This window comes from Onychostoma macrolepis, chromosome 15, assembly GCF_012432095.1.
Source record: "Onychostoma macrolepis isolate SWU-2019 chromosome 15, ASM1243209v1, whole genome shotgun sequence".
Lineage (NCBI taxonomy): Eukaryota > Metazoa > Chordata > Actinopteri > Cypriniformes > Cyprinidae > Onychostoma > Onychostoma macrolepis.
The window spans coordinates 1083008-1095263 of NC_081169.1; the positions used below are offsets into that span (position 1 = coordinate 1083008).

At 39.5% G+C, this 12256-nt stretch overlaps 1 protein-coding gene across 2 annotated transcripts in view; it reads right to left on the reverse strand.

The window, feature by feature from the left end:
- The window catches only part of ift80 (intraflagellar transport 80 homolog (Chlamydomonas)), a 60093-nt gene extending 48035 nt beyond the window's left edge, over window positions 1–12058 (reverse strand). For both annotated transcript variants that reach the window (XM_058744915.1, XM_058744916.1), the window contains exons 1-8: window positions 11801–12058; window positions 11663–11719; window positions 9526–9746; window positions 7575–7685; window positions 7165–7233; window positions 4041–4150; window positions 2595–2684; window positions 1554–1691 (exon numbers count right to left, since the gene is read on the reverse strand). In XM_058744915.1, coding sequence (XP_058600898.1) covers window positions 1554–1691; window positions 2595–2684; window positions 4041–4150; window positions 7165–7233; window positions 7575–7685; window positions 9526–9746; window positions 11663–11700 — 777 coding nt within the window. In that variant the 5' untranslated portion in view covers window positions 11701–11719; window positions 11801–12058. The remainder of the gene's footprint in view (window positions 1–1553; window positions 1692–2594; window positions 2685–4040; window positions 4151–7164; window positions 7234–7574; window positions 7686–9525; window positions 9747–11662; window positions 11720–11800) is intronic.
- Window positions 12059–12256: the final 198 nt, after the last annotated feature.

Genomic DNA, 12256 nt, shown 5'->3' on the forward strand with positions numbered 1-12256 from the left:
AATTGACTGACAGCCCTAGTTGAAACACAGATCATAGTTAGTTCTGATCCGAGCCTTCAGCTGAAATACATTTACAGGGAGCCTGCTGAACCTGACCTAAGTTGGGTTGGATTTGGTTGGTTTGAAAAGTCTAAACCTAATGTGAAACCCTGAGTTTGTTCAGACAGCTTCATGCTACAGGCACATATTTCTCCTTAACGAAAATGTTCACACTCACAAATTTTCAAGCTCAACACAACACAAAGCAAAGCACGGTGATCAAAGTCAAATAAATGGACAAAGTTAATTCTGTCTTCACTGGGGAGGAAGGCGATCTCATCTCACATATTCAGGCAGCATCATGCGTCTGCAGGGAATGAGTCACACTGGTTAGTGTGAGCAACAGAGTCCAGATGCTGGACAGCAGCTGCACACACTCATAAATACACTGCTGTCCCACAACATCACACACCGTCACAGGGCAGGACCTGAGCATCTTGAGAATCTGCCTAATGAATAAAAGCTAAACAGCTCAGTCCATCTGACAATCTAACAATTGCACTAGCATAAAAATACAAAAACACTGAAGGCAAGCGTGTTTGTCTAGCACATGTGGCACACAATGGTTATTCATAAAGAGTTAAGACACTGCATGTGCAAACACATCTGCACTGCATCTGTGATGATGTGTATCTGAAATGAGCTGCGAAACGGCAAACCTGTATTTGTTTAAGTGCTCTGGTGCTCGTGTGTTTTTACTGACGGGGTTAATGCAGTGAACTGCTGACACAGCATGAAAGCCCTCGCAGCATTAACCCTTCACCTGTCTGCTCTCTCACACACACACACACACACACACTCTCACACACACACACACACACACACGGACCGTCTGGACAGAGCTAAAATAGTGCAGCCATGGATTACAGCACTTACCATGACAAAGGTACAATTACTTTTAATTTCATGAAACATTACAGGCACAAATCCCTCTTAATATTACATAATGAGGCTGAAATGACTATAACAGCTTAGACGTTTTGTATTTTTTGTGGAAAGTGCCAGTAAGCTTATGATCCTCCTGCAGAAAATGAAAGTTAATGAAGTTTAAGGTATAACAGAAGCAGCGACAGGTGTTCTCTTATGTATCTGAGTGAAACAGATTATTGAAAAAGATGTAAAACAGAAAGTTTCAAGTAAGACCGGGATTCAATCTGAATATGAGCATGCAGTCGACTGTAATAAAGGGCAGAAGAGCTGAATGAATGGAGAAATGTGGCACATGTCACCAGAGAAATGTCTGTCATTTTACCAGAAGATCAAGTAATGAGATTTTGAGTAAAGATTATGGGCTCAAATTAATAAATAAATATCATCTGTGGATGTGCATGGATGAGTCATTCACAATACGATCAATAAAGGTGCAGTTTGTATGAATTCAGGATGAATTTCCATCTCCTTCTGACTTTAACAAACTTGAAGCTTTCATTTAAAACATGTTTGAGTTGAAGTGAAACAGAAGAGTCTCAGTGATGCTGAACTCCAGCAGATGTCAGGGGCCGTGTGTGTCTTACCCCGGTCTTATCACACAGTCTGAGCGTGTGGAAGGAGCCCATGGCGAAGAGCTCTCCGTCCGGAGCCCAGGCCACAGCGGTGACGGGGTAATCATGAGCAGAGCTGGAGAAGAGCGGCCGGCCGTAGCTGTCCCACACCTGCAGCACACAGAAACACTCTCAGACACTCAATAAACATGAGCTGTCCAGCTGATCTTGGTAAGTTAATCGTGATTTCATCGTGTTAAAGCGGCAGTAGAAGACTGTGCTGAGGAGTACGATGGTTTGAGGCGTGATTACAGGTGAATGACACTAACAATGACAAAACTTGGCCCTCCAGAAAAAAAAGACGTCATATAGGTAACTGCTCTCTCCATCTATGGCTTGGTTTTAAATCCAATGAAGTCTCGTCCAATGTTGACACGACTTTCGTTCCTTTTCTCAGAAAACAAGACTTCATATCTTCATTTTGCATCTCAAGTAAATTTATTTAAAGGGCAGCTATTATGCAAAATCCACTTTTACATGGTGTTTGGAGATAAATGTGTGTTGGCAGTGTGTGAACACGACCACCCAACAATGATAAAAATCCACCCGCTCCTCATTTTTAATCCCTATTAAACTACATCAGTCTCACTACGCCTGCTGGTTTGATTCTCTGAGCAATATGACATCACATTGCTTAGGCCCCGCCCTCAGTGCTCTCGAGCAGCTGTAACGTCAACAGTGTCTCGTAAGCTGTGTTTGGATGTGAAACTGAACATAAGAGTCTTCATCTTCTCCCAGCATCTGAGCTGCTGAGGATGCAGCGGATTACTTCTATTTTTCAAGGTAATGTGCCTCAAAATCTACCTTTCACTCCATTTCATTTCACTCCAGACTGCTTTGTGAATGTGATGTCGTTACAGTGCTTATAGGATATTACATTTTAGAAATTCATGCAGCACTATGAGTTTGAGGCTTTCTGCGTTGATTTAAGACCTTTTAAGGTCTTCACATGTGGAAGGGCGGATTAAGACGTTTTAAGATCTGCAGAAAGCCTGTATTTACATGGATCTTTACCTTATATTTGCAGTCTTCTCCTCCTGACAGTATGAGATCATTGACAGCACTCCAGTCCACCTTCAGAACGACTCCGTCGTGAGCTTTCCACTGCAGACAAGATCAAACACATGTCACTGTCGTGTCAGCGTATTGTTCAGGTGCAGGACATCATCGGTTCCTGGATCCGTGAGCTTGGTGTGCTGTTACAGTACTGCACTACTGTAACGGAGTTTGACCAGATCAGTACATGGACATCTGTGGGTTGTATTATACTACAGCTCCCACAATGCCGTTTCTGATAATGAGTGTAATGTTCACTGTAGTACAGCACAGCACAGCCTGAACACACGTGCACTTGTGCTAATCTGTGTTCTGCGGTCTCTAGGAACACTGACACACACACACACACACACTCTCTGCTGTGTGTTTCTGCTCAGTATATGTGACCCGTCTGTGACACTGCCCTGGGGTCTGAGCTCAGGAGGTCAAAGGTCATGTGGGGGAGGGGTCTTTGTGATATAACAACTATAACAAAGGAACAGCAGCTTATTCCCAGCCATCCCATCAAACTCATCAGTATTATGAGTCATGTGACAGGACTACATCACCAGCAAACCCTTACTTCTAGAAACCAAATAATAACATTCTAGGTTTTATTTTATCCACCATAAAATAATGTTGCAAGAATGTTGCAGGAGGTATTTTTTTTAAGCTTAAGTTTAAAAACAACATACAGAACACAAAACATTCCATGATGGTGATTTTTAAGGTTTAATTAACAACCAAAAACTAACATTTCCAGAATGGTGCATATTTTGACGTCTTAGTGTGACAACCTAATAAAAACATGTAACCATGTAAACTAACCTGCCAATTAAAACAATGCACATGTTTTTGATCTATACAGAGCATTTTATAATGTTCATTTAATTACATTTGTAGAATTGGACATTAGTGTAACACATTATTTAATAAAATGCAGAAATTACATCACAGTCAAAATGATCAGATGAATCCAAATGTGTAGCTGAAAATAGTAAAGCAGGGCAAAACACAGTGTTCATAATAAACAGGAACTATAAATATGTGGGTTTGTTTCTCTCTGTATCTGTATTTTGTTTCTCGTCTTCCACAGAAAGCCATCCACTCATGTCATGTTCATTTGGTTTTACCAGCTGACTGACTGTCTTTATGGAATACTTACAGATATCAGAGTAAATATATATTTGTCAGAGATTTGAAAACAACTTTATGTTTACCAAGAAGTTTTTGTTTACTGACCAAACAGAAAGAAACATGTCCTCAATAATGCTATCCTAGTTAACAGTAAATGCAATTATAAAGTCTAGTAAATGTTGATGAGTAATTGTCAGTCATGTTGTAAACTCTTAACTGTGTGCAAGTCGTGGTTTGTAAACAGAGTCTGGGTTGTGGTGCTACAGTGATGTGTGTGTAATGCTGTACCTGCAGGACTTTGGCGCTGGGCTGCAGCGGCTTGACCACCAGCTGTCGACCCGATGTGTACAGAACCCGTCCTGAGTCCGGAGCCCACGCCACCGAGTACACAGGAGTCCCTGCACACGCCACACACACCCAGAGACACCACCAGCCGGTCACACACACGCCCAGCGTGCCAGACACACGCCACAAAACAGGTGTATGTGTGTGTGTCATAATTAAAGCAATGGAGTGTCTATTTACACTAAGTGCAAGTCTACTAAGTCCTCCTTTTTCAAATCTCATATCACACTGGAAAGGCATTTATTAAGGAAATAATCCAAAAGTTTACAATAAAGTATGGGGTAGGTGTAGGGAGGGCTTTATTGTCCCAATAATGTAGCATCCATTTAATAATTTGAATTAAAATGAAAATTTACACTCAATACATTATTATTACATACTGTTTTAGAATATACTTCAATACTGAGGCGCAAATAATTGCCACTATTTGCATTAAGTAGTATAAATAGCAGAAAATCCTAGTGTAAATAGCCATTGCCTCAGAGTAATGGAAAGGTGTGAATGAATGAGGCATTTATATAATGTTTTATTGTGCATTGCTGTACACCCAAAGTGCTTTACAATCATATGAGGGGGTCTCTCCTCAACCTCCACCAAGCGGATCAAGCTGCTTGCTGATATCACTGCATGCAAACGGGCTAAAGTCCCACTGAAATGCCTTCAAAAGCACGGTATTATTCAGTGTTGATGTAACTTCCACTGAAACACATATCGATAGCCAACAGCGTTTCATTCATGCCACAGCACGGCGAAGCAGAATTTTATATCAGTGAGTTTGAAAAGCTTGTAATATGTCATCTCTTCTCCTCATCATTGAATGCTGAGGTTTACGGTCTAACTGAATTCTGATGGGTTGAGTGCTCTGGAGGGTCATTCACCTCAACGGTCAGCATGTCTGAACGGGCTGAATCGCTCCCTATCCTCTATAGTGTGCACTATGCACCGCTCACTATATAGAAAATACTAACTCTGTGAACGAATGACCGATTTCAGCTGCAGCTTCAGTGTGTATTTATAGTTTACGGGGCGGGATGCTTCAGGTTCTGGAGAGCATTTGATTGGACAGAAAATCTGATGAGAAGCTGAAGAATGATGTCATCAAAATAGTTGATCCGTACGACTGGAAGTGAGAAACTGTACATTCTTTTGATGCTTATATCTTCTATTTTCTCAGTTTTGGAGCACACTTCACATTAACACCTGAAAACATCCGTTAAAGAGTACTCCACTAGCACGGTGCACATTCACGTCTTAAGCAGCTTTCTTGCGCCGAGTGTTTTTCTGGTGTGCATGTGAAGAGAGAGCCGAGGGGTGTGACCTCTGACCCGCTGCAGGTGTGTGTGCTTCATCTCACGGGGTCATGCTGACAGGAGGCTGTAATGACTTTCCTCTGCCGTCTCTTCTGTTTATGTCTTCTCTGGCACACACGGCCACAGTCTGCACGTGTGTGTGTGCTGGAAGTGAAATGTGCCGCTAACAGACAGACTGCCGTGTGGTGCATTAGAATGTGTCTCTCCCATCTGACACAGCCAATCAAACTGAGACACTAAAGTTTTCACTAAAGGAGATTTGAACTACTTGGTCACTGGGCTCCAGAACAATGTTTACCGCATAGTAACTAGGGATGGAGCGATTACCGGTTTGACGATAAATCATGATAAAATTCCCCACGGTTAATATCACCGTTTCATATTTTAATTATCATTAAAACCATATTTGATTACCGCGATTTGAACAACTCAGAATAAATAAATGCTATCCAGCGTAAAGCAGAGTCTCCAGTAACAGAGGAGCACAGAGTCGTGCAGTTTTGTGTGAAAACATGGCGGAAAGCTGCGAGGTTTTAAACGAGTGCAAAGGGAATTATGCTAAGTAATATACGAATGAATTAATTATATGAATGCACCTCTGAAGGTTGTCTTCAGAAAAGATTCGAAGGTATTCGCTCCGTGTAATACCTAATAAAGTAGTGTTCTTTACGAGAAACAGCTGTAGTTCTGCTGCTCCATCAGCGCCACCTGCTGTCAGAGACTGGATTTACAGAGACTCACATTCACATTCAGTCTGTGTGCGGTTTCTGTCTGGACTAAACACAGACCGGATCTGCCTGCCCTGCTGTAATTTATGACCGGTTGATGAAAAACAAGCTGATGTGGATTCTACACATTTAAACAATAATAAGCGATCTAGAATTATTTATGGAGCAGATAAAATACTGATAATCGTTATTAATCAAATATCATTTATACTTAACCCTTTTCTTTATTTAAAAGCTGAAATGTGAGGTTTACCATTTTATGAAACTTTTTCAAAGCTTTATTTGAACATTTCGTACGTTATTAGATAAACTGTTGTCAGTCATGTCGTCATTTAAAATCTGGACATCATTGGTTAATGTTATTGTTTTAGTGCTCATGCAAACTAAAAGTCACTTTATTTGTTGTTTGTTGATTTTAAATATAAAACTTGGTGAAATGATTAATGTGTCAGTACTTTTTGAACATTACAAGCACATTTTAACAGTACTGTGATAATACTGATAACCGTGATCATTTTGGTCACTATAATCGTGATAGGAAATTTTCAATCATTACATCTCTAATAGTAACGTAGTAAGAGTTTTTTCTTTCTTTCGTGTCCTGCAGAGGAAAGAAAGGCAGACAGGATTGGAAGCACATGTGGATGACTGAAATGTTTTGGCAGGTTGTCTGGCTTAAAAGCTCGGTCTGTTTGTAAAGTGTGACACTAACAGGCAGCAGTGTGTCAAACTGATTCTCAGATGTTCCTGTAGGATCTCCCATCGCAGCAGATGCTCGAAGGCTGTGGCCGTCACCTGACGCAGGTCAATCCAGGCGTTTCAGTAGGGCAGCAAACAATAATTCATATTTTAAACTGGGGAGTATGCTTTGAGTTCTGGACCTTACATCTTGCATCTTTTTATTGCAAAGTAACTGCAGTGTAAATATCAAGAACATTTTGATTCTCTATTTCATATCCCCTTTAAATTCAGTATTTAAATAAGCACTCTATTTCATGTGTTTAATTGTGTGTGTGTGTGTGTGTGTACCTTGTTGGGCCAGAGTAGACCTCAGCATCCCACTCTTAGACCAGATCTTCAGCTGTCCGTCTTCACCAGCTGACACACACACAAAAACAACACATAACCTCATAAACACTCTGATCCGTGTGCTTAAATATTACTTTCATAATGTGAAGTATTTCTGAATGAAGTGGAAAAATAAACAACCCTCCTGCACAAACAGATCCTCCGAGCAGCCTGCGCTTCAGAGCTCAAAACACAACAGACGCTTGTGGTGATAACATCAGACAGGCTAACCCATTTTGAGAAAGATTTCTAATTTGTATGTTTGTTCATTTCTGTGGCTGTGGCTTTATCGCTGATTTATTGACTTGAACGCTATGTGTTGTATAGAGATCTTCAGATGCAGTCTTTTGAGGGTGTATACTGCAGCGGACCTGTGATAAGAGCCGTCCCGTCATGGTTCCAGCGTCCGGCGAGCACAGCTCCTCTGTGGGCCTCCACGCTCTTCTCTACACGTCCAGATTTAGACACCAGGTGGAGTTTACCTGCACGACACAGCAGCTCACATCAGTCGACACACACTCTCACAAATAACGCTTCTGTACTGGCACTGACGCAGTTTCATGCATCTGCTGCTTTAAACGCTCAAGCTCCTTAAAGTCGGGGCAGATTCTGATTGGCTGTCAGTGGTTTCATCATTCAACACCTAGAAAAAGTCATTCTGAAAGTGATCCTTTTTTAAAAATTTTCATTAATTAACCAGGAAGGTCCCATTGAGATACAATATCTCTTCTACCAGGGAGTCCTAATGATTTTATTCCTTTTTTTTTTCTTCGTATACATTATCAAATTGTCTGAAACTCACAAAAGCAGCTGTACATGTACTCTCCGTGGTTCTGGACTCTGTTTAGCACAGATGCAGTCTCATGAGAGCATGTGTGTGTGTGTGTGTGTGTGTGTGTGTGTGTGTGTGTGTGTGTGTGTGTGTGTGTGTGTGTGTGTGTGTAAGGGGTAGGTTTAGGTGTAGGGTTGGTGTAGGACAATAGCACATACAGTAAGTACAGTATAAAAACCATTACGCCTATGGAGAGTCCCTACTTTTCACAAAAACAAACGTGTGTGTGTGTGTGAGTGTGTGAGTGTGTTGCAGACAGACGGCGATCAGGCACGGAGGCGGTTATTGAGGACTCTAGCCAAGCGTATACTTTGTGGCGGTGCATATTAAAAGAATCCTGAGTGTTCTGTGTCATTTGTGGTCCCTAAAACTGCAAATCAGCATGCTGCTGCCCTGCGCTCTGCTATATTTAGTGCATGTGAGCGCAGTCAAGCCCACAAAATCAGCTTACAAGTACACAAGCATGAAACACTGTGCAAATGAGATGTGTTACCCTGTGACCAGGTCCTCAGGAATACAGATTCTGTACAGTAGCTGTCAACACCTCTGGCTTTGTCTAACATCTGTCAGCAGAACCGTGGCGGAGCTCTAAACCAATGTGCCACTACCAGTCAAAAGTTCATGAACAGTATCATTTTTTATGTTTTTTAAAGAAGTCTCTTCTGCTCACCAAGCCTGCATTTATTTGATCCAAAATACAGCAAAAACAGTAACATTTTGAAATATTTTTACTGTTTAAAATAACTGCTTTCTTTTTGAATATCTGTTAAACTGTAATTTATTTCTGTGATGTGCAGCTGTATTTTCAGCATCATTACTGCAGTCTTCAGTGTCACATGATCTTCAGAAATCATTCTAATATGCTGATTTGCTGCTCAAGAAACATTTCTGATTATTAATATTATTATCAATATTTAAAAGCAGTTGAGCACATTTTTTTCAGGATTCTTTGATGAATAGAAAGATCAAAGATCAGCATCTATCTCAAATAAAAAGCTTTTGCAACATTATACTCTATACCATTCAATATATATACTGTATATATTAGAAATTAATACTTTTATTTATCAAGGATGCTTTAAATTGATGATATAGACATGTATAATGTTACAAAAGATTTCTATTTCAGATAAACTTTCTCTGAACTTTCTGTTCATCAAAGAAACCTGAAAAAAATTCTACTCCACTGTTTTCAACATAATAATAATAAATGTTTTTGAGCAGTAAATCAGCATATTAGAATGATTTCTGAAGATCATGTGACACTGAAGCCTGCAGTAATGATGCTGAAAATACAGCTTTGAATTCACAGGAATTAATTACATTTTAAAATATATTCAAACAGAAAACAGTTACATTGAATAGTGCAAATATTTCGCAATATTTGCTGTATTTTGGATCAAATAAAAGCAGGCTTGGTGAGCAGAAGAGCTTGGAGAGGGTTCGACTGGCACAGAGACGTCTGTTATTGCTGTCAGCCAGGCCTTTACCGTCAGTGCTGGTGAGGGCGAAGAGCTCGGCCCCGGCCTGCTTCTTCCCGCTCACGCTCTTGGGGAGCCAGTGCAGGTCGATGGGGTAGATCTGGTCCTGGAGCTTGACGAGGACGCTGGTGTCGTTGGTGAGCAGGTTCCAGCGGAGAATGTGGTGGTCGTCGCTGCAGGAGTACAGCTCATCAGTGCTGGTCCATCCCACGCAGCTCACCAGCTCTCGGTGTGCTCAGGGGTCAAGGGCCAACACACAAACACCTCATCTCTCAACAGTGCTGCCAACTCATTCCCAGGAAGAGCGGTTTGATGCTAAATCACGCCGTGACGTCATGTGTCACTACATCAAATCTCAGCAATATATTTTCTACATAGTAATTTAGATTTGTTTGTAAAATAATATAAATGCATAACGTAATTTTAAAATATAAATAACTATTTTTAAATACATTGAATAATTTTTGAAAGATCACAATTTAAGTAGTTGTTGTTTTAGTATAGCTAGTATACAAGTAAAACTACACATTCTGAACAATTACGTGTATCAGTAGTTAGTGTGCTACACTAAGAAACGTCTGTAAAAATAGGGCACAATCTTCTCTGTTCATATGGAGGAATTTTCCGTATTTATTTTTCCACAGGTTTTTTATTTTTCTTACAGTGTACTAACAATCCCAGGTACAAGCTACTATAACATGAACAATTACTCAATTATTATTATTATTAATAAATTGAACAATTGCAAACAGCAGCTAACTTAATTCACCCGATGTATGTGCTGCTAGGCATCTTTGGTTTCTTCTTTTTGTGTAATTTGGATAGTAAATGTGTGCCTTTTTATTGTTTGAGTCACTTAACAAAATATGCTAAAAGTTGGCAAATAAATTTTAAAAATAGCAAAATTTGTTGCTAGGTGCTTTTGGAAGAAAAAGTTGCTGGGGTAGTCTGAAAAGTTGCTAAATTTAGCAACACTGTTTCTGAATGTTCCTCCAGTTTTTTAATGTTATCTGCTTTATATTTCATCTGCAACAACACTGAACTTTTCCATTTGGTCATCAAGCCTTAAATGCATTCTTATGCAAACACTTGAGTTCTCTGCATGAAAGACACACAACTTGCAGATCTGTAAATGCTATTATCAGTACTCTGGACTCAAGAGTCTTTTTAATACTTCATATTATCCCAGTCTAGGCCATTTACAGATGTTTGAGCCATTAATTCCAGGGGACTAAAATAAAATCATCTCATGGATGAGATCTGTGCATCAGCTTAAGAATATGCAGCTGCGGTCAAAAGTTCAAACATTATTTTACATACACAGGTGAAAAAAAGTACACTTCCATAATGTACTTAAAGTGCTCTATTTTCACACACTAATTATGTATTTAGTTGTCACTTGCAATACACTTAAACCCATCTTTCATACACTAGTAAACTCAAGTGGTGACTAAATATACATTTTTTAAATACAGAGAAAGTATGTTAAAAGCACATTTTAGTTCATATTCATAGTCGTCTCAAAATAGCACAGTTGAGTACACTTAGATGATCTCAGGTTTATTTTAAGACGCACTAATGAATCATTTTTAGTATATTAAGTACAAAATTAGTGAGCGAAAATAGAGCACTTTATGTAGATTATGGAAGTGTACTTTGTTTTTTACCGGGGTACATGTTTATCACGGCAGTCTTGGGTTTCCTCTGATTTCTACTCTTATTCTTCTGTGATGATTATGATGATTATGATTATAGTCACAACAACACGTTTATGAATGTTGGTTCTTTTATGAATTTATGAAGGATCTTCTGGAAATGTGACCAAATTGGCCGAGTCAGGAACACATAGAAAAAAGTGCTAATATTTGGTAGCATGTTTCCCTTGGCTGTTTTAATAATAAACTTATACATTTATGAAAAGAAAAAATATATATATATATAATTTTTGTGTCTAAATACGACGCATATGTTCCAATCATCATCACAGAAGAACAAGAGGTGTAATCAGTGACATCTCAATACTACAAGAGTTCATTACAGGTGTATGCAAACTCGTATATGTACACACACACAATGTATATTCTGTGTTATATGTTAAGACTATGAATGCGTGAAAATGTAAAGGAATGAATGAATGTAAAGGATATGTTTGGGTTCCTTCAGCAGAGATGTTTTCAGCCGCATCCTTCAGCGTGATATTTCCCTGTTTATAAGGAGAAATGATCCTCTGAAATCATATATCATAAATATCCAGCATGAAGACAGAAGACAGAAGCATGTTTACCTGACTGAAGGCGCCGTTGCCACGGAAACGCGTTTGCTGCTGCAGTGCTAGCCGGCTAGTTCTGACGAAATCGCTTAGAAAGCATGAACTAATCTGGATGCTGACGAATAATCTTGATTACGAACACTTCTGAGTAAACGCTAGTCGCTTACATTATGTCTCAGTCTCCTTTTTATTAGTTATCTTACCGTTTGCTTTCTTTGCAGTACACCAGAGAGTGAACTGATTAGACAACTGCGCCCCACATCTCGCGAGATGTAGTTCATTCAAAACTACAGACTTACTTCTCGCGAGATGTAGTTCATTCAAAACTACAGACTTACTTCTCGCGAGATGTACCTTATTTTTTTAATCTATCTAATCTCTGTTTTAATTCTCAGTGTTTTCCAATGTTTTCACATTTTTATGTATTTATTACAGATTTACTGAAGTACTCATTGACTTAAAAAGGCTGTT